This window comes from Gambusia affinis, linkage group LG20 (genome assembly GCF_019740435.1).
Source record: "Gambusia affinis linkage group LG20, SWU_Gaff_1.0, whole genome shotgun sequence".
In the NCBI taxonomy this organism is placed as follows: Eukaryota; Metazoa; Chordata; class Actinopteri; order Cyprinodontiformes; family Poeciliidae; genus Gambusia; species Gambusia affinis.
The window spans coordinates 24,112,613-24,133,158 of record NC_057887.1 but is presented as its reverse complement, the minus strand read 5'-3'; the positions used below and the strand labels follow the sequence as shown (position 1 = coordinate 24,133,158).

Genomic DNA, 20,546 nt, shown 5'->3' with positions numbered 1-20,546 from the left:
ATGCAGCAGACAGTGGTGGTTTCTGGCACGGGCAACCGCCCAGGGCGCTAACTTGTTAGGGATGGCAGGAGACCTCCACATCGTGGCTCAGAGATGGAAGCAAAGCAGAACAAAGTGTTTGGATTGGTAATGATATTGATCACATTTATTTCAGCTCTAAGTATTTAATATTGGGTGTTTTCATGGGAATGTGGATCTTTCAGATCAATTTAAGACGCAGTTTTGATCATATTTCCCATTTTATGATATCATGTAGCACGGGGCGCTGGTCTGGACTACAACACTCTGGAGTTCAGTGTCTGTTACCAATTAAAAATGGAAATAAGCAACATTTTCATCAAATTATTTTTTTTTCTGCTAAATTATTGAATAAGTATCATCAGATCTGAACGTCAGAACGTCCAATCAGATCGTTTAGAAACAGAAACTAGCCCCAGAGGGCCAGAGAAAACACTTCATTACTGTTAGTAGATCCAGCAGACTGGATCTACTGGATCTTCTGGAGGAGCTGCATGCCAGCAACTGCCACAGAACCGGCCCATTGAAATGAACTGGACCGTTTCTGTTGAGCAAGATGCTCCTGTATTCAGACAGGATGAGGCCAGAATCTCGGTTCTGTTCTGACCCAATCACTGGAACGTACACAGCTTCCTGTCTCTCTGCTCCCATCACCCGCTGACCCACCATGACGGGACGCTCTTCCTTCAGCTCCTCTTCCTCTCTGACAGGCGGCTCTCTGGACCAGATGACTGATCTAATGTAATCACATCAGCATAATGGCACTGAGGAGGAGATAATGACACACAGATGACAGGGTGTGTGTGTGTGTGTGTGTGTGTCTGATAAAGTCATAGAGAGATGGCGTCCCTGTTTGTGGACGTGATGGACAGATCTGCAGAGTTCTGCTCCATTGCCTGTAATTACCCTCAGAGTGAGAAGCTGTAATGTCCTCTGACACCCAGATGGACGCCTCGTCTCCTCTGGGTCTCCGTGTTCGGTCCAGTCGCCTCGTCATCGCAGACTCCATCATCTGCTCCACCTCCAGCTGCTGTGGTTCTGAGTCAAACCAACCTGTTCCCCTCCTGGCCTGTGGGGGCGCTGCACCAACAACCACTGAAGGAAACCACACAAAAACCTCTGAAGACACTGAGAGCAACTTCCTTCTTCACCAGATGGAAACAAGATGGAGGCGTCAGATTTTAGTGTTGGAGGATTTCTCTTTAGTCTTTGGCTGAAGACCAGGAGACATTTCTGCTGCTAGCGCTAGGCTAACATGTTAGCTTTGGTTGGATTTACCCAGAATGCCTTGGGCTGTAGTTCACTTCCTGCTTTTGGAGCGGTCTCCAGAGTCCAGTTCTCGTCTCCAAATCTTCTCTGCCATTTTGGACTTCTATATTTAAACTAGAACCAGAAAATATTTTGAATTTTTAGCTTTAAATAACTGATGAAATCCTGCCTGATGCAGAGCCCAGCAGCAGGAGCCTTCTTCCCAGTGGGCCCTCAGCATCACAGAGGTGTTCTGCCGTGGCCGTGCTCACCCTCTGTCTGTGCTGCTGCAGGTGTACTACCCGGTGCGCCACCACCTGGTGCAGCACATGATCAGCGCCATGCAGCGGCTGGGCTTCACGCCCAGCGTCACCATAGAGCAGAGGAAGCTGGCCGTGGACCTGGCTGAGGTCGTCATCAAGTGGGAGCTGCAGAGGATCAAAGACCAGCAGGTTAATATTTATATCCACATCTTCTGACCTGCAGGTGGTGCCGCCGAGGCGCTGACTGGGTGAAAGTATTCAGATTTTCTGCAGAACGAAGAGAAAACTGATTAAGGTTTGATTAGCTGTCATCCTGCCTGTTTGGGTCCCGTCTGCTGCTTCATTGGTTTCCTGATTACAACTTTGATCAAACAAACACAAATAATAATAATCATATAATAAAACCAGACAACGCATCAGATATGCCCTGTTGACCTCTGACCCTTCGCTGACCCGTCCCGCTCTCTTTGGTCTGGCAGCCAGAGTCCGAGTCCGAAGCCACGGCCGGCGAGGGAACCAGCGGTGGCGCTGTGAAGAGAGGCCTGTCTCTGGAACCGGCCGGCACTGGGCAGGACGTCAAGCGGTTCCGGACCGCGGCCGGCGCTGCGTCCACGGTCCGTTTAGTTTCATTTGTCAGCCGTTTTTGTGTTTTATCGGCTCTAGAAGCAGTTTGGATCCCCTGGATCTGCTCTGCCTAGATCATGTGTCAAACTCAAGGCCCGGGGGCCAAATCTGGCCCGGTGTAGCTTTTCATGTGGCCCTCTAGACTCCAAATTAAATCTGTGAGTCTCTCTAGTTTTTCACAAATCCACAAAATTCACAGAAAATCAACAGATTCCACAAATTTTCAGATTTTACTGGACCTTTTTCTCAAAATTGTCCAAAAACATTGGCTTGAAGTGACTGATACGCCGATTAAGAAAAAGTCACATTGAACGTCATACAAAAGTCCTTTGAAATATTTCTATATTAGTATCACAAAATCTATGATTTTTATTGCAAACAAAACAGAAACAATCACAAACTCCTGGATGGACTGGTCAGTGTGAAAAACTGCTCAGTATTATTGTATCTTAAGCACTTATTGATATTTAACAGTTTATCAACACATTCAGATTTTTGATATGGCACAAAATGAAAATGGATTTAACATCCCTGGACTAGAGGATCCAGTGGATCCAGTGGGTCCAGTGGGTCCCCATGTTGTGCATCTTGTGAGCCGTGTGTGTGTGTGTTCAGGTGTTTGGCCGCAGCCAGTCCATGCCAGGAACAGAGACCATGCTCAGCAAACCAGTGGAGAAGCAACACACTGACACTGTGGTCAACTTCCTCATCAGGATTGCCTGCCAGGTGAGAACCGGACCAGAACCAGAACCATCGCAGCATTTCTGGTCATTATTTCCATGTTACCTTTAGGTTGGAATTGTTATGAATTTCGTGATTGGTTAGCCGGTTCATCCTCTCTGCTCTGGATGTTACATTATTTTCCCTGTGAAGCATCATGTTTGTTGTGAATTGTTCCTGAGATCCGCATCTTTCCATTAGATAACGATAATAATAGTAATAATAACAATAATAATAGTAACACCCCTCCAGGTGAACGACTCCACCAATGTGGCCGGATCTCCAGGTGAGCTGCTGTCCCGCCGCTGCGTTAATCTAATGAAGACCGCCCTGAGGCCAGACATGTGGCCCCGCGCCGAGCTGAAGCTGCAGTGGTTCGACAAGCTGCTGATGACCGTGGTAAGATGGCCGCCGCCTTCACACTGGTGGTCTGTCTGGCTGGTGGTCTGTGTGACTGACTGGTGGTCTGTGTGACTGACTGGTGGTCTGTGTGACTGGTGGTCTGTGTGACTGACTGGTGGTCTGTGTGACTGACTGGTGGTCTGTGTGACTGACTGGTGGTCTGTTTGACTGACTGGAGGTCTGTTTGACTGATTGGAGGTCTGTGTGACTGACTGGTGGTCTGTGTGACTGACTGGTGGTCTGTGTGACTGGTGGTTTGTCTTGCTGCATCCAGCTTTGCTCCTGGAAATGAGGACGGAATAATCATTTTCTGTGAAATGATCAAATTGATCCCACACAGGAGAAAACTTCCTCTTCCTCTGTCGATCCATGCCGGTACGAGCCAAAAACCAACAGCAAAGATCACAAAGTATTTTCATCCAACAAAACCCACAAACGTGTCGACACAGATTCTCCCTCATCCATACAGTTTGGCTCAGTCAGATCCAAATGACAGGATCGTTCTGGTGGTTTTCCTTCCAGTGATACGCACCGACGTGGGGTTTCGGCTTGTTTGCTCGGCGCATGTGCCAAGTTTTCGGTGTCGTTTGGCTCATCACTGATTTATTGAATTAACAAGTGAAACTGCTCAGACCTGCTGCTGTTCTTAATGAGCCAATCAGCAGTGAGGAGATCTAATGGCAGCCAATCAGCAGACGGGTCCTGTGAGCTTCAGTCTTTTCTCCTTTGTCTCTTACCTCCGATTCACAAAGTGAATAATGATGACAGCTAACGGGTCAGAACCCATCCTCCTCTCTCTGTTTGACGTGTTCTGTTCTTGTTCTGTTTGCTATCGGACCGGATCGGTTTCATCCAGGATTTTCCTCTCTGCTTGTTTTTATGATTGCAGTTTGGCAAGAATTAGTTTATAGATCTCTAATTTCTCAGCGCGTTTTCTGCCACGTCTGATTCTAACAGCAGGTCAGCACAGCTTTCTCCAAGTTAATTTTACTTTGGAAGACTTTATTCAATCATAAAATAATTCAATCTAGTTTTCAAAATTTAATCCAAATGTTGAATTGAGGTTCATATAATTCTATATTAAATAAATTATTTCAGTTTTTATTTCAGTTTTAATAAATTGACTCATTTAAACAATTGAATATGGCTTACTTATTGTAATTTGGTGCTTTTCACTCAATGTGATGTTTCTCCCCGTCTGTCCCTCAGGAGCAGCCGGCCCAGGCGAACATCTCTAACATCTGTACGGGTCTGGAGATCTTGTGCTTCCTGCTGACTGTGCTGCAGTCGTCAGCCATCTTGGCCCATTTCAAGCCTCTGCAGCGAGGCATCGCCGCATGCATGACCTGCGGCAACACCAAGATCCTGCGGGCCGTCCACTCCCTGCTGTCCCGCCTCATGAGCATCTTCCCCACTGAGCCCAGTGAGTAGAGTAGAGTGTCTGGATTGATGTAGACCTCCAGGAAAACGCAACTAGGCAACAGTTCTTCATCTGACATTTGGACAATCTGACGTGTTTGTGTTTCACATTCTGTCTCCTTCCTGTTTCCCTCCTGTTTCCTTCCTGCTTCCTTTCTGTCTCCTTCCTGTTTCCTTCCCATCTCCTTCCTGTTTCCTTCCCATCTCCTTTCTGTTTCCATCCTGTTTCCCTCCTGTCTCCTTTCTGTTTCCTTTCTGTCTCCTTCCTGTTTCCTTCCCATCTCCTTTCTGTTTCCCTCCTGTTTCCTTTCTGTCTCCTTTCTGTCTCCTTCCTGTTTCCTTCCTGCTTCCTTTCTGTTTCCTTCCCATCTCCTTTCTGTTTCCTTCTTGTCTCCTTTCTGTTTCCTTTCTGTCTCCTTCCTGTTTCCTTCCCATCTCCTTTCTGTTTCCTTCCTGTTTCCCTCCTGTCTCCTTTCTGTTTCCTTTCTGTCTCCTTCCTGTTTCCTTCCCATCTCCTTTCTGTTTCCTTTCTGTCTCCTTTCTGTCTCCTTTCTGTTTCCTTCCTGTTTCCCTCCTGTCTCCTTTCTGTTTCCTTCCTGTCTCCTTCCTGTCTCCTTTCTGTCTCCTTTCTGTCTCCTTTCTGTCTCCTTTCTGTTTCCCTCCTGTTTCCTTCCTGTCTCCTTTCTGTCTCCTTTCTGTTTCCTTTCTGTCTCCTTTCTGTCTCCTTTCTGTTTCCTTTCTGTCTCCTTCCTGTCTCCTTTCTGTCTCCTTTCTGTTTCCCTCCTGTTTCCTTCCTGTTTCCTTCCTGTCTCCTTTCTGTTTCCTTTCTGTCTCCTTCCTGTTTCCTTCCCATCTCCTTTCTGTTTCCTTCCTGTTTCCCTCCTGTCTCCTTTCTGTTTCCTTTCTGTCTCCTTCCTGTTTCCTTCCCATCTCCTTCCTGTTTCCTTCCCATCTCCTTTCTGTTTCCTTCCTGTTTCCCTCCTGTCTCCTTTCTGTTTCCTTTCTGTCTCCTTCCTGTTTCCTTCCCATCTCCTTTCTGTTTCCCTCCTGTTTCCTTTCTGTCTCCTTTCTGTCTCCTTCCTGTCTCCTTTCTGTCTCCTTCCTGTTTCCTTCCTGCTTCCTTTCTGTTTCCTTCCCATCTCCTTTCTGTTTCCTTCTTGTCTCCTTTCTGTTTCCTTTCTGTCTCCTTCCTGTTTCCTTCCCATCTCCTTTCTGTTTCCTTCCTGTTTCCCTCCTGTCTCCTTTCTGTTTCCTTTCTGTCTCCTTCCTGTTTCCTTCCCATCTCCTTTCTGTTTCCTTCCTGTTTCCCTCCTGTCTCCTTTCTGTTTCCTTTCTGTCTCCTTCCTGTTTCCTTCCCATCTCCTTTCTGTTTCCCTCCTGTTTCCTTTCTGTCTCCTTTCTGTTTCCTTCCTGTCTCCTTCCTGTCTCCTTTCTGTCTCCTTCCTGTTTCCTTCCTGCTTCCTTTCTGTTTCCTTCCCATCTCCTTTCTGTTTCCCTCCTGTTTCCTTTCTGTCTCCTTTCTGTTTCCCTCCTGTCTCCTTCCTGTCTCCTTTCTGTCTCCTTCCTGTTTCCTTCCTGCTTCCTTTCTGTTTCCTTCCCATCTCCTTTCTGTTTCCTTCTTGTCTCCTTTCTGTTTCCTTTCTGTCTCCTTCCTGTTTCCTTCCCATCTCCTTTCTGTTTCCCTCCTGTTTCCTTTCTGTCTCCTTTCTGTTTCCCTCCTGTCTCCTTCCTGTCTCCTTTCTGTTTCCTTTCTGTCTCCTTCCTGTCTCCTTTCTGTTTCCTTTCTGTCTCCTTCCTGTCTCCTTCCTGTCTCCTTCCTGTCTCCTTTCTGTCTCCTTCCTGTCTCCTTCCTGTCTCCTTTCTGTTTCCTTCCTGTCTCCTTCCTGTCTCCTTTCTGTTTCCTTCCTGTCTCCTTCCTGTCTCCTTCAGGCACATCCAGCGTTGCCTCTAAGTACGAGGAGTTGGAGTCTCTCTACGCCGCTGTGGGAAAAGTCATCTATGAAGGGTTGACCAACTACGAGAAGGCAACCAGCAACACCAACCCCACCCAGCTGTTTGGTAGCTGTCCTCCTCTTCATCATCCTCCTCTTTATCCTCCTGCTCTTCATCAACCTCCTCCTCTTCCTCCCAGGAACTCTGATGATCTTGAAGTCGGCTTGCAGCTACAATGCCAGCTACATCGACCGCCTCATCTCTGTCTTCATGCGATCGCTGCAGAAGATGGTGCGAGAACACCTGAGCCCCCAGCAGGCCAACCCGGGGGTCACCGAGGCTAGCACAGGTACGTCAGGGGTCAGGGGTCGTCCCGGGGGTCACAGAGGCCAGCACAATAGGTCCCAGTTTGTTTGCAGGATTCGCTCTGAGTGTTCAGGAGGAAAAGATGGAGAGATGTTAGCTAATGAAGCTGCTGCTAACCTCTGACCCCGACCTGCTCTCTGACCCTCCCACAGTGACCAGTGAGCTGGTGATGCTCAGCCTGGATCTGGTGAAAACTCGGCTGTCAGTGATGAGCATGGAGATGAGGAAGAACTTCATCCAGGTCATCCTCACGTCTCTGATAGAGAAGTCGGCCGACCCCAAGATCCTTCGCGCCGTGGTGAAGATCGTAGAGGAGTGGGTGAAGAACAACTCGCCCATGGCCGCCAACCAGGTGGGGGTTAGCCACTCCTCTACCGCCGCGACTTCCTGCTTCCGTCTCTCCGCTTCCTGACGCATCTGTCTGCTTCCTGCCAGATGCCCAACCTGCGGGAGAAATCGGTTCTTCTGGTGAAAATGATGACCTACATAGAGAAACGTTTCCCGGAGGAGCTGGAACTCAACGCTCACTTCCTGGACCTGGTCAACTACGTCTACAGGTAACCTGTGACCTGCAGAGGTCAACAGATCGCTTTAAATACTCAGCTGCTGCCCTCTGTGGTTCCTCTGGGTTTTATTTAGGCTCATCAGAGTAGAGGGGCTCTAACCTCAGAGTCCTTCATCGCAGTAACATTCGGTTGTAGTGATTCCAACATGAGAAATGTGAGTAGGGTGTGAATACTTTGGGAAATCTGTTACATGTTTAGTCATCAATAAATCAATCAATCAGTTGATCAGTAATAATCTCCAGATCAGCTCCATTCTGTCGGTGTTCAGACTTTCTCATGTTGTTGTTAGATGGATTTTGCTGCAATTGATGGTTAGAAAATAAAATGTTTATTTTATTGCTAATTGATAATCTGCATCTTTTATGATTTTCTAATGTATAAAAATAAACTTTAGTGATTAAACGCAGAATGTGATTATTGATCATCAAACTGAACTGATAGCTCTGCTGCTGCTGAGGCGTTTGGTCTCTGCTGATGACGCAGCGTCCGTGTTTCTCCAGAGACGAGAGCCTGTCAGGAAGTGACATCACGTCCAAGCTGGAGCCGGCCTTCCTGTCGGGCCTGCGCTGCAGCCAGCCGGCCATCCGGGCCAAGTTCTTTGAGGTTTTCGACGCGTCCATGAAGCGGCGCGTCTACGAGCGACTGCTCTACATCTGCTGCTCCCAGAACTGGGAGGCCATGGGCGGCCACTTCTGGACCAAGCAGTGCATCGAGGTGAGCGCCGGCTCTGGTTCCGGCTCTGGTTCCGGCTCTGGTTCTGACCAGGTTCTGGTTGTGACAGCTGCTGCTGGCGGTGTGTGAGCGCCACACGGTGATCGGTACCAGCTGCCAGGGCTCCATGCTGCCCTCCATCACCAACGTCATCAACCTGGCCGACAGCCACGACCGCGCCGCCTTCGCCATGGCAACGCACGTGAAGCAGGAGCCTCGCGAGCGGGAAACCAGCGAGACCAAGGAGGAGGTAACCCGTTGACCTTTAACCCCAGAGAGCCACAGCTCAGCCAGTGGGGATGCGGCTCCTAACCTCTCCCCCCTGCAGGACGTGGAGATCGACATCGAGCTGGCGCCCGGTGACCAGTCGGCGCTGCCGAAGACGAAGGAGCAGGCGGAGCGAGACACAGGGAACCAGCTGCACATGCTCACCAACCGCCATGACAAGTTCCTGGACTCGCTGCGGGAGGTCAAGGTAGCGGCGGAGCCAGACGCCTCCGACTGTGGCGCCATTCAGCACGAAACCTTATTCTTCCAATCACAAAAACTCTCCAGAGACAAACAAATTTCTAATTAGCCTGTTTCCTTTCAGCAAATTAATTTTCATAATTCCAGTTTTATGACTGATGGAAACACAGAAACCCAGATGCTGCTAAACGCAGCTCCACCGGGCCCGTCATGCTCACTCTGGTTCTGGTTCTGATTGGTGTTGCAGACCGGCGCCCTGCTGAACGCTCTGGTCCAGCTGTGCCACATCTCCACTCCGCTGGCTGAACGGACCATGGTGCAGCTGTTCCCCCGACTCTGGAAGATCCTGTCCGACCGCCAGCAGCATGTGAGTTTCCAGCTGCTGCTAACCCTTTGAATAGGCCGTTCCTAAATGGTCAATCTAATACAAGCATAAAGGAAAAACCCTTACCGTAAATATCAGACTACAGAGAGCACCTTATTAAAAGCTGCATTCTCTAATTTTAGAAAGAAAATAAATTTTGGATTTACGCTGCAGGTGTCCCACATTACAATACAAAACATTTACTCAGAAAGTAAATATTATTGCAAATGCTTTTTATTTGATCTCTTAACACAGCTACCATCAAAATAAATATACACATCAGAAACACATATTACGTTGCAATGCTGGAATGACGAAGCTTTCCAAACGCACCACTGCACCTGAGCCACGCCCCAAGGCGCTGCGCCATCACGTTTGTGTTGCTGCCGCACCAAAACAGCACCAATACTAGACCACACCAACACTGGACATATGCACACGGCTCACAGAAACAGCAGATCTGCTCTCCGGTTATTTTGTTTTCTTTTTTACTAATTATACTGAGTAATAAAGAAAGGAAGTGTAAGTGATCCACAGGAGGCTGTGAGATTCGCAGGTTCAAATGATGTTTCTGAGACGTTCAGAGGAAGAGGAGGTGAAGCAACAATGTTTGCTTGATTTCTTTTGGCAAAGTTTGACTAGATTTAACGGTTTAACGCACAGTCCTAGCGTGACATTCAGGAAACGTGAGGCAGATGTCACGGTCGGCCCGTCGGCTCTTCAGTTCTGGACACCACAAAGGAAAGGTTACACCAGAACTAGAACCACGTGTTGAGAATTTGTTTTGGGTTTAACCAGGATTTGTTTAGGACTTATTATTTGGGATATTATAATTTAATATTGGCTAACTATTTTAGTTGCAGTTAGTTCATAAATCTAGTTAGCATTTTATAGTTAGTATCTGGTTCAAAACTAACTATTTGTGGTCGTTTAACAGAATGGACTCAATATCCCATGATGCTTTGCACAAGTTCAAGAAGAACTGGAGGTTAGACGAAGAGGTAGAATTGAGGAGGTTTTACCGAGAAAAAGAGCTGTTAGCCGAACACCTACACTCTGTTGTGTATTGTAATGTATGATTCGTTCAGCCTTTATTATTCACTAAAGTTCAGTTGAATTATCCACCCGACTCCTTTTCGTCTTTGAATCAGTCGAATATACAACACCGCGCTCACTGTAAAAAGCTCAGGCAGGAGTAGGTCTGTCACGGTAACAAATTTTACTGAGCGATTAATTGTCTCAAAAACTATTGTGATAAACAATAATATTGTTTGAAGACCTTTTTACTCTGATTTAATGGAAATGATATAATAATTCATGTGATTTCCTGCCAAAGATAGATACACTTTATTTTGAAAAGAACATTTAACACTGGAACTGATAAAATAAACAAAACAACCAAAAACTAAAATAAAATGGATTCTCAGTCTCCATTAACAAAAATGAATAAAAACACCAAAGTGTAAATAAATACTGGATTCAACCAAAAGAGTTCAGATTATAAAGTCTGTAAACCATATTGTCCTTCAGTAATCATTAGATTTAAATAGAGAAGATGGAACATCGACTACCTGATGCAATAGTTCACACTACACGTTAGTTCACTCCTACATTTTCCCCTGAAGACAACCTGAGAACGTTGATGTTCTCAGATTGTCTCTTGTGGTTTCATAACCGATCATCCTGTAGTGTGTGGTGTGTTACGGTAGATCGTTGTGGCGCTCCGATCTAAATCAGGGGTTTTCCCCACTGGGAGCTTAACGCAGCCTGTTGAATGTGACAGGTAGCCAATCAGAAAGCCGGATTCTCCTCCTGCTTTCTGAGGGGAAATTACAGAGGGGAATGGACCTTACCAGAGGGGCCGCTTTTCATTGGCTGATGTCCGTTCTACGTGGTCACGTGATTGACCACAAACAGCTTCCTGTTAGCTAAGTACAGCATAATAGCAGCACTGATACAACTTCTACACCTTGTAGTCTGTCTGCTACAGTCTTATGTTAGCTAAACAGATCAATATGCAACGTGTATCTGACTCACACTGAAGATTTTATTTTAGCAGAAAAGGTTTTGGACTAAACTGTTCCTCCTGTTAGCCTCTCTAGCACCAAGTACAGCTGGTCAATCAACCATCACTGTGTTCAGGGAACCAACGATTAATAATCCAGAAATAAACTTGATATCGTAACGGACTTAATGTTTTGTTTTTAACATAATCTTTGCTCGTCTTGCCGGCGCAGGCGGTTGCCATGGTAACAGGTGTGTTTAAACTACAAAGAGAGAGAGAGTAAAAAGGTAGGAGTGGTTTTGAGTTGATCAGCTGTTCAGGCTATTTTACCTTTGTTTACCTTTGCTGTGGCTCATTACAGCCGCTGTAGTTTCTAAACGTTGGACTAATTACCTCGTTCATTTGTGAGTTTACATCATTTACAACAAACATCACATAAAACAAATAGATTTCATTACATTTTAACAAACCAACAGCTTCTTTACCTTAACAGAGCTCTTTGGTTCCTCCTATCAGTCTGTAGCTTCTCATATTGAGGTCAAAGGTCAGATCTACCATAACTGACTGACACCTGCTGGCCTCAGGTTTGCAACCAGCTTGTGACTGAGAAACCAGTAACCTCCTCCCAGTTGATGACATGAACTTGTTATTTCCTCTGTCCATTATAGTAGCTGATATGTTGTGAAAATCCAGTAGAAATGATGCACTAATGGAGTCATGTTTACATAGAAACAAGGCACCGCCAGGCTTTGCTTGTGAGACTTGGGGTCACGTGGGTCATTGTGGGCGGAGCTTGGTAAGGTCCATCCCAAACAGCTGACACGGCGCAACCCGAAGTCCAGCGGGATTCCCACCTCCAGAATCATCTGAGGTTTAGTTTTCCTCCAAACTGAGCCAGTTTGTTCAGGGTGTGGAGAAACGCTCAGGAAGGCAGTAAATTATTAATGCAGCAATGAATTCATGGGTCAGTCTGTCATTCCTGGAAACCTGCATCATGTTGCATCCTGAACACGCAACAAAATGCTGTTACCCACAGTGTTTATCAATGTCATGCAGCTGCTAGTGATGCACAGGTGATGATGGTGTGTGTGTGTGTGTGTGTGTGTGTGTGTGTGTGCGTGCGCGTCAGGCCCTGTCTGGAGAGATGAGCCCCTTCCTGTGCAGCGGCAGCCACCAGGCGCAGCGGGACTGCCAGCCCAGCGCGCTGCACTGCTTCGTGGAGGCCATGTCCCAGTGTGTGCCCCCCATCCCCATCCGGCCCTGTGTGCTCAAGTACCTGGGGAAGACGCACAACCTGTGGCTGCGTTCTACCCTCATGCTGGAGCAGCAGGCCTTCGAGAAGGGCCTCAGCCTGCACACCAAGCCCAAGCAGAGCGCCGACTTCTACGAACAGGAGAGCATCACGCCGCCTCAGCAGGTAGGCTGGCGCTAGCCTCTGTATCAGAGGTGGTTCTGGTTCTAGTTGGTTCTGGGCTCACGGCTCCGCTCCCTGCAGGAGATCCTGGACTCGCTGGCGGAGCTTTACTCGCTGCTGCAGGAGGAGGACATGTGGGCCGGACTCTGGCAGAAGAGATGCAAGTTTCCTGAGACGGCGACGGCCATCGCCTACGAGCAGCACGGCTTCTTTGAGCAGGTCAGGAACATGGAGTCCGGTTAATCCAGTTAGTCTGGTTAATCTGGGTTATCAGCTGGACATGAGCAGCATGAGCTTTGATGCTCTGATATGAAATCCTGTCTGGATGTTTGAAGCTTCCTGTTCATCTATCAGAGAGGATCCATCATGGCCGCTCTTCTCTCCAAGGCTTTGTTCTCTGCAGGTTTTTGTTTGTTGCTACTTAAATGAACCGCAGTCGGATGTCTGTGTGAACGATTCCCCTCCCAAAGCGACTTGGAGAAGAAGAACAAAGCTGTCCCGCCGCAGCACTCTGTTTACGCAGTAAAGATGGCCGCCACGGTGAAGATCAGAATCGGATCAACTGATTCCGACCCAAACAGTGGGATTCGCCTGCAGTGTGAACTGGGGCTGAAACGATTCCTCCAGTGATTCCAGTTCCTCCATTATTAAAAATCCTCCAGGAACATTTACCTGCCTTGAAGCTTCATTATTTAATCTTTTAATATTTAGCCACCATGTTCCAACCAGGACATTATTTGCGTTGCGCGGAGCTCTGACTTCCTCCTCTGAGTTGTCGACCAAAGCTAAGTGTTAGCAGCATAACGTCCAGTGTTCAAGTTCGGCCCGAGGGGATTTTACTGACTGGTGATGACGCCCGGGGGTTTCATGGTTTTTGGGGACCAATAAGCATCTTTACACTGACCGGCTCCATGCCTGGAGAACGGCAGCCTTTCTCCTCCAGAGCTGCAGGTTCAGAGCTGCAGGTATTTACACAGGTGAGCCGATGGACTGAACACGGCGGGCGGCCGAGCAGCCGATGGTTACAGTGGAAGTGCAGCTTTACGGACGAACCGCACAATAAGTTCATATGATCCCGGTGTGAAGAAACGGCCGGCAGAGCCTGGTGGCGGTTCGTGGCTGTAGACGAGTTCCTGACTGTGACCAACTAAAGTATCATCAACATCCCGTATCGATCCCCCAGCTCTTACACTCCTGCTCTGTTTCCTCCCATCTTACGTTCACCTGCCCCCCAAACTCCAGGTGACATTTCCTGTTTTCTCAAACCCAGAGCTGGTCGGGTTATGGGGCGAGGTCAGAGGTCATCTATCAAACATAAACATAAAGATGAAGACAGAAACTAACAGCTGGAGCACAGAGGTTTTTTAGAAGTGTATCTGTGAGGCTCTTTATTATGAAACTGAATATAATTTCAGATCTTTGTTGAACTTCAGGTTAACTTAGAAAGTGAGCTGTTATTGTTACAGGTTAGTTTTCTAAACTACAGGAAAGTTTCTGTTAGAGAAGCTAAATATGAAAACCTGGACTGATGTTGGGATCTGATAGTAACTCTGGTGTGATGCCAGACTGACCAATAGTTTATTTGATCATTTTTTTATCTGATTACTCGATTAATCGGAAGAATATTTGATAGATTACTAAAATATTTAATTACAGAAGCCATAGTGTGAACGCGGCCAATATCAGGGTTCCTGAACTTTTCTCCACGTGAATATTTTGCTGCAGCCTCGCGCTAGCCCAGCTAGCTAACCTCAGCATGGTGCGTTCAGTGGGACGTAAAGCGTGGGATTGCAGAGTGTCTGGCCTATGAGAATGAATCCGCTGGTTTCTCTGGATTAATTGTAAAGTTTATGGATTTTCCTGGCAAACCTTTCAGTAGATATCGTCCATTTTGTTGTTGTCATGGAAACCTCTGAGTGTGTCTGTAATCGCCTTCATGTTGCCCAGGCCCAGGAGAGCTACGAGAAGGCCATGGAGAAGGCCAGGAAGGAGCATGAACGCAGCAACGTGTCTCCGGCCATCTTCCCTGAGTACCAGCTGTGGGAGGATCACTGGATCCGGTAAGGTCTTCAGACGCACCTCAGGAAATATTCACACCCGGACGTTTGATTCAAAAACCGACATTAAGAACAAATAAACATTTAATGACAAACTGATTTCTGCATAATAATGATTCACTGACTGATTACAAAATCATTAGTTTGTTGAAATCAGTTTTATGTGAAAGTGCCGATGAAAGAGGTGAGTAGTTTCTGAAGGCGCCGTCATGAGCCTCTCTGTGGCCAGCAGGATTTAAATGGACGCAGCACTTTAACTGGTTCTAATGTTTGTTTCTGTGCAGCTGCTCCAAGGAGCTGAACCAGTGGGAGCCGCTGACCGAGTACGGCCAGTCCAAAGGCCACTGCAACCCCTACCTGGTGCTGGAATGCGCCTGGAGGGTCTCCAACTGGAGTGCCATGAAGGAGGCGCTGGTCCAGGTGCGCAGCAAGCCGCCATGTTGGCTCCTGTGGAAAACTTGGAGGAGCGCAGGGGCTGTGACCTCTGGTTTTTTTTTTTTTATCCCCAAATTCCAGTTTTTCCATTTCCACTATGTTTATTAGCCAGCAGAAACTCCTGAGTTTCATGTTCAGCTGGAAAAAGTCACTGTATTCTGTGAAAATCTGTGATTTATTATGGATTCTGGTTCGTTAAGCTTCAGCGTTTCCATGGCAATCACAGGGCGCTAGCAGCATTAGCTTACCTCTGTTTTTTTATTGCCTCTCTGGTTTCTGTTACATATAAACCAAAGCAACATTAATGGAAGCAATCTGATATCGGTGCCGTCCAGCCAGAGGGAAACATCAGCATCCTCCCACCTGCCCCTCGTCTACCTGCCCCATCCTCCCAACTGCCCCTCATCCACCTGCCCCATCTCCCACCTGCCCCTCATGCACTTAACCCATCCTCCCACCTGCCCCTCATCCACCTGCCCCCATCCTCCCACCTGCCCCTTATGCACCTGCTCCCGGTCCAAGTTGTAGCGGCTGATGTTCCTGGCAGCAGCTGCTGTAACGACCAAAGCGTCTGTTGCAGAAAGCCGCCGCTGCCGCCACTCGGTCTGAACTTCCTGCTTTCCATCAGAGCGGCCTGCGATTAATGGCGGAGCAGCGACGCTCTGACCATGTGCACTGTCCGCTGTGATCATAAGAGCGTCCTCACCTGAGCTTAGCTGGTCCCACTGAAACAGGAAGAGCTTTGTGCTGAAATATCTTTAGCATTTTGTAATTGATTTTGCAGGAAAGAGAGAAACGAATTGAAATGAAGTTCAGATGTAATTCTGGCCCGAAGCTCAGGTCAGCTGCTGGAACCTGCTGGCGGTTCTGGAGGGACTGGGCCGCTTCTGTAGCACTTCCATTTTGGTTCTTTGGGTTTTACTCTGTTGTTTTTCCGAATGGCTTGGTCAACATGTGTGACCTCTGACCCCAGGTGGAGCTGAGCTGCCCCAAGGAGATGGCCTGGAAGGTGAACATGCACCGCGGCTACCTGGCCATCTGCAACCCGGAGGAGCAGCAGCTCAACTTCATCGAGAGGCTGGTGGAGATGGCCTCCAGCCTGGCCATACGGGAGTGGAGGCGGCTGCCGCACATCGTGTCCCACGTCCACACACCGCTGCTGCAGGTCAGAGGTCACCCGGAGGTCAGGCCGCAGCACAAAGCAGCTCTGACAACCTCCGTATTTTTCTTGTATGGAAACAAAGAGAGCAGCTGGAGAGAAACAGCTTCTTGTTTCCCCCAGCTCTGCTCTGGGTGGGGGTAACTACAGGGGTACATGGTGTGTAACTACCCCCCGGCCATCAGATACTGTGCTTTTAATTAGCTGCAGCAGAATCACATTTCCATGATGGATGGAGGCTATGAGTGAAGGTCAGCCTCGGGGGATCTGGTCCGGTCCGGTTACTATCAGAACCGGGACTGGACTGGTGGGAGGTTCTGTTATTTCCCTCCATCCTTCTCTCTGTTTCTCACTCTCAGCCATCAGACTTCTCTCCCCTCACTATTGATTGTAGGGCCAGGTTAATATTGACCGATTATCGAACATTCATTCATTCTGTCAGTTAGTCATCATCTGCTGTGAGCGAATCAGAGAGAGGACAACCCCCCCACCCACCCCACCCTCATGCTGCGGTGTCAGGTAGACTGAACCAAAGGGAAAGGTAGACGCCGCCGGCCGCGGTGTTGCTAATGTTGCTGGTTGCTGTGCAGGCAGCGCAGCAGATCATCGAGCTGCAGGAAGCAGCGCAGATCAACGCCGGGCTGCAGCCCAGCAACCTGGGCCGCAACACCAGCCTGCACGACATGAAGACGGTGGTGAAGACGTGGAGGAACCGGCTGCCCATTGTCTCTGACGACCTGTCCCACTGGAGCAGCATCTTTATGTGGCGGCAGCACCACTACCAGGGTGAGGGGCACCATTACTGTAGCTAACTGTGTGTTAGCATGCAAGTGTTCAACACAAACAAAGATGAAAACCATTTGTATTTTAAACTGGCCTCTTTCAGGACGCCTCTGGCTGAACCACGTGTGTTTATTGCTAAGCTGCTCACAGGAACTGATTTTAATCACATTTTTAAATTTATTGATATTTATTGCTGCTATTATGGAACAATTACTACAGAAAATAGTAAAAATGTTTTAGATAATTCTGTCCAGTTAGTTTTTATTTAATTTTATTGGAATTTATCAAAACAAAGATTGAGAATTTTTTACAATAAATTCCTGCTGCTAGCGGCTCTCCTTAGTGTAACATAGACACTCGTGTTGCCATGGTAACATAGACACACCCTGAGAGATGGCTTATTGGTGGCACGAAGGGTCAACTTTAAAAGGCTGCGAAGAAATCAGTCCGACACACACACACACAGTAACACACACACACACACAATAACGATGCATTCAGGGACCCCGGGTCTCTGGAGCGTCCTCTTGACCGCCGTCTCCCTGCAGCCATAGTGACGGCGTACGAGACGAACACGCAGCACGACCCCAACAACAACAACGCCATGCTGGGCGTCCACGCCTCGGCGTCCGCCATCATCCAGTACGGGAAGATCGCCAGGAAGCAGGTACGGCTCAGGCTCCGCCCACACAGGAAGACCGACTGGGTTCTGGGGACAGGAGGGCTGGAAGCAGTTAGCGTTTTGCCCTCAGTGGAAACTCAGATGAAGAGCCAGAGGCTGAACCGCACCAGTTTGGACCGGACCTCCACCCCTTCAGTATCACTTTACGACTCTTTAGGCCATTATCGGGTTTCCTATACAAACTTTTACCCAGAAGCCCAAGATGACCTGAACAGGAAGTGGAGACAGTGCGCCACCGATGAACTTCCTGTCTGAACTGCATCCTGAACATGGAAGAGTTCCCGGTCAGAGGAACAATAGATAAGGTTGTAAAAATAAAACCTCTCATATTCCAGATAATACAAAAACTGCTTGGGTCTTAGCACTCGTTTCCCAGGGGAAACTTTTTAACGACACACCGTCTCCATTAAATACCATCAGTATAAACTGATATCATGTTTCCTCTCAGACTTTGGATTTGAACTCGGTGTAGTAGACACTGACTGCTTCCAACCCTCGACTGAACCCCAGTTCAAAGCATGCACTATGTCCCTTTAAGCACTTCCTGTTGTGGGCTTATCACTTCCTGTCTTCTGAAACCTCAGGGTCTGGTGAACGTGGCTCTGGACATCCTGAGCCGCATCCACACCATCCCCACCGTTCCCATCGTCGACTGCTTCCAGAAGATCCGGCAGCAGGTCAAATGCTACCTGCAGCTAGCCGGAGTCATGGGCAAGAACGAATGTATGCAGGTAATGCTAGCTCAACGAATACAGACAACGCTATCGCAGTGAATGCAGGCAACGCTAGCTCAACGAATGCAGGCAACGCTAGCTCAACGAATGCAGGCAACGCTATCGCAGTGAATGCAGGCAACGCTACCGTAGTGAATGCAGGCAACGCTAGCTCAACGAATGCAGGCAACGCTAGCTCAACGAATGCAGGCAACGCTAGCTCAACGAATGCAGGGAACGCTATCGCAGTGAATACAGGCAACGCTAGCTCAACGAATGCAGGGAACGCTATCGCAGTGAATACAGGCAACGCTAGCTCAACGAATGCAGGGAACGCTATCGCAGCGAATACAGGCAACGCTAGCTCAACGAATGCAGGCAACGCTAGCTCAAAGAATGCAGGCAACGCTAGCGCAGCGAATGCAGGCAACGCTACCGCAGTGAATGCAGGCAACGCTAGCTCAACGAATGCAGGCAACGCTAGCTCAACGAATGCAGGCAACGCTAGCTCAACGAATGCAGGCAACGCTATCGCAGTGAATGCAGGCAACGCTACCGTAGTGAATGCAGGCAACGCTAGCTCAACGAATGCAGGCAACGCTAGCTCAACGAATGCAGGCAACGCTAGCTCAACGAATGCAGGGAACGCTATCGCAGTGAATACAGGCAACGCTAGCTCAACGAATGCAGGGAACGCTATCGCAGTGAATACAGGCAACGCTAGCTCAACGAATGCAGGGAACGCTATCGCAGTGAATACAGGCAACGTTAGCTCAACGAATGCAGGCAACGCTAGCTCAACGAATGCAGGCAACGCTATCGCAGCGAATACAGGCAACGCTAGCTCAAAGAATGCAGGCAACGCTAGCGCAGCGAATGCAGGCAACGCTAGCTCAACGAATGCAGGCAACGCTAGCTCAACGAATGCAGGCAACGCTAGCGCAGCGAATGCAGGCAAATTTCTGACCACTCAGAATATTAACTCAAGATATGTGAAATAGAAAAGCTGTTGAGATTAAAAAATATTCCAGATGTCTCATCTGGAGATTTCTTAAAAGGATTTGTGGGTTTGTTTGCTGAGTCATTATTTCAGGATATCTGCAGTTTAATTTGGACCAGTCAAATCTTAAATCTCTGCTATTTAAAAACACATTTAAGAAATCCATTTAATTTGAATTATGACCATTCAGGACAAAATGTCTCTTTATAACTAGTTCGTAACTGAAATCTGTTTCACATCGTCAGTAATTCAGTGCAGATGCCTCCAAGCAGCTGGATGATAAATCTGCAATTAGAGAAATCTGAACGAACCAGTTTGAAGCGTCTGGGCTGTCCAGCAGCTGATTTAATGTGAAACTGCCTGCCGTAGGGGTGGCAGCTGGTCGTAGCAGAGACACATCAGCGCAGCGGCTGCTGTTGAGCCGCACAGCGCTCTGATTAATGGCACTTTCGCCTCGCCACTAGTCATTAGCAGAGCCAGCAGACATCGTTCCCTCTGCATCCCCTCCTGCGCCGCGCCTCGTTTGTCATGCCGCCGCGTGGAGACACCTAATCAGAGGTGCTTCATAATGGAAGTGCAGCTTCCTGTCCACCTTCCCTACAATGAACAGAGCTGCCTGTGTCTTATCTGCAGAGCAATAATCAGAGTCTCTCTGCTTCTGCTCTCAGGGCCTGGAGGTGATCGAGTCGACCAACCTCAAGTATTTCACCAAGGAGATGACCGCCGAGTTCTACGCTCTCAAGGGCATGTTTCTGGCCCAGATCAACAAGTACGCTGCCTCCTCTTACTTCCTGTTTCCACAGTTCGATGCTCCTCAGCTACCCTGTTAGCTTTCAGCAGAGCAGCAGCTCCTCCTCCTGCAGCTTGGCTCCGCCCACTAGCCGTGTTCTTGAAGTTCTCTGTCTCCATTTTGAACTTTTGTGAAGCTTATGTCCAGTTCGGTTTATTCGGTAAAAACCCAAAAGAGTCCAAATGTTTCCTTCTATGAAGACGGAGCCACTGGAATCCATTTTGTTTCTGTAGCTTCCCCTTTGTTTTGGTGATGTTCCTGTACCGTCTCCATGGCGACAACAGGGCGTCCCACATAGTTACAAAATGTAAAAAATGGAGGCTGACAGACAGCGCATTTGTTTTATTTTTCGAAATTTACATTGGGACATTTAGAATGATTTGAATTGTAGGAAATGAGAATCAGGA

At 48.1% G+C, this 20,546-nt stretch overlaps 1 protein-coding gene across 1 annotated transcript in view; it reads left to right on the top strand.

The window, feature by feature from the left end:
- The window catches only part of LOC122822952 (transformation/transcription domain-associated protein), a 51,105-nt gene that overhangs the window by 21,603 nt on the left and 8,956 nt on the right, over positions 1-20,546 (top strand). The window contains exons 40-61 of the mRNA XM_044102081.1: positions 1,560-1,718; positions 2,009-2,143; positions 2,769-2,879; positions 3,126-3,272; positions 4,485-4,698; positions 6,624-6,752; positions 6,826-6,975; positions 7,145-7,344; positions 7,428-7,549; positions 8,059-8,272; positions 8,340-8,519; positions 8,598-8,744; positions 8,985-9,104; positions 12,236-12,523; positions 12,602-12,739; positions 14,468-14,580; positions 14,862-14,997; positions 15,986-16,177; positions 16,762-16,957; positions 17,503-17,621; positions 18,221-18,367; positions 20,018-20,118. Coding sequence (XP_043958016.1) covers positions 1,560-1,718; positions 2,009-2,143; positions 2,769-2,879; positions 3,126-3,272; positions 4,485-4,698; positions 6,624-6,752; positions 6,826-6,975; positions 7,145-7,344; positions 7,428-7,549; positions 8,059-8,272; positions 8,340-8,519; positions 8,598-8,744; positions 8,985-9,104; positions 12,236-12,523; positions 12,602-12,739; positions 14,468-14,580; positions 14,862-14,997; positions 15,986-16,177; positions 16,762-16,957; positions 17,503-17,621; positions 18,221-18,367; positions 20,018-20,118 — 3,458 coding nt within the window. The remainder of the gene's footprint in view (positions 1-1,559; positions 1,719-2,008; positions 2,144-2,768; positions 2,880-3,125; positions 3,273-4,484; positions 4,699-6,623; positions 6,753-6,825; positions 6,976-7,144; positions 7,345-7,427; positions 7,550-8,058; positions 8,273-8,339; positions 8,520-8,597; positions 8,745-8,984; positions 9,105-12,235; positions 12,524-12,601; positions 12,740-14,467; positions 14,581-14,861; positions 14,998-15,985; positions 16,178-16,761; positions 16,958-17,502; positions 17,622-18,220; positions 18,368-20,017; positions 20,119-20,546) is intronic.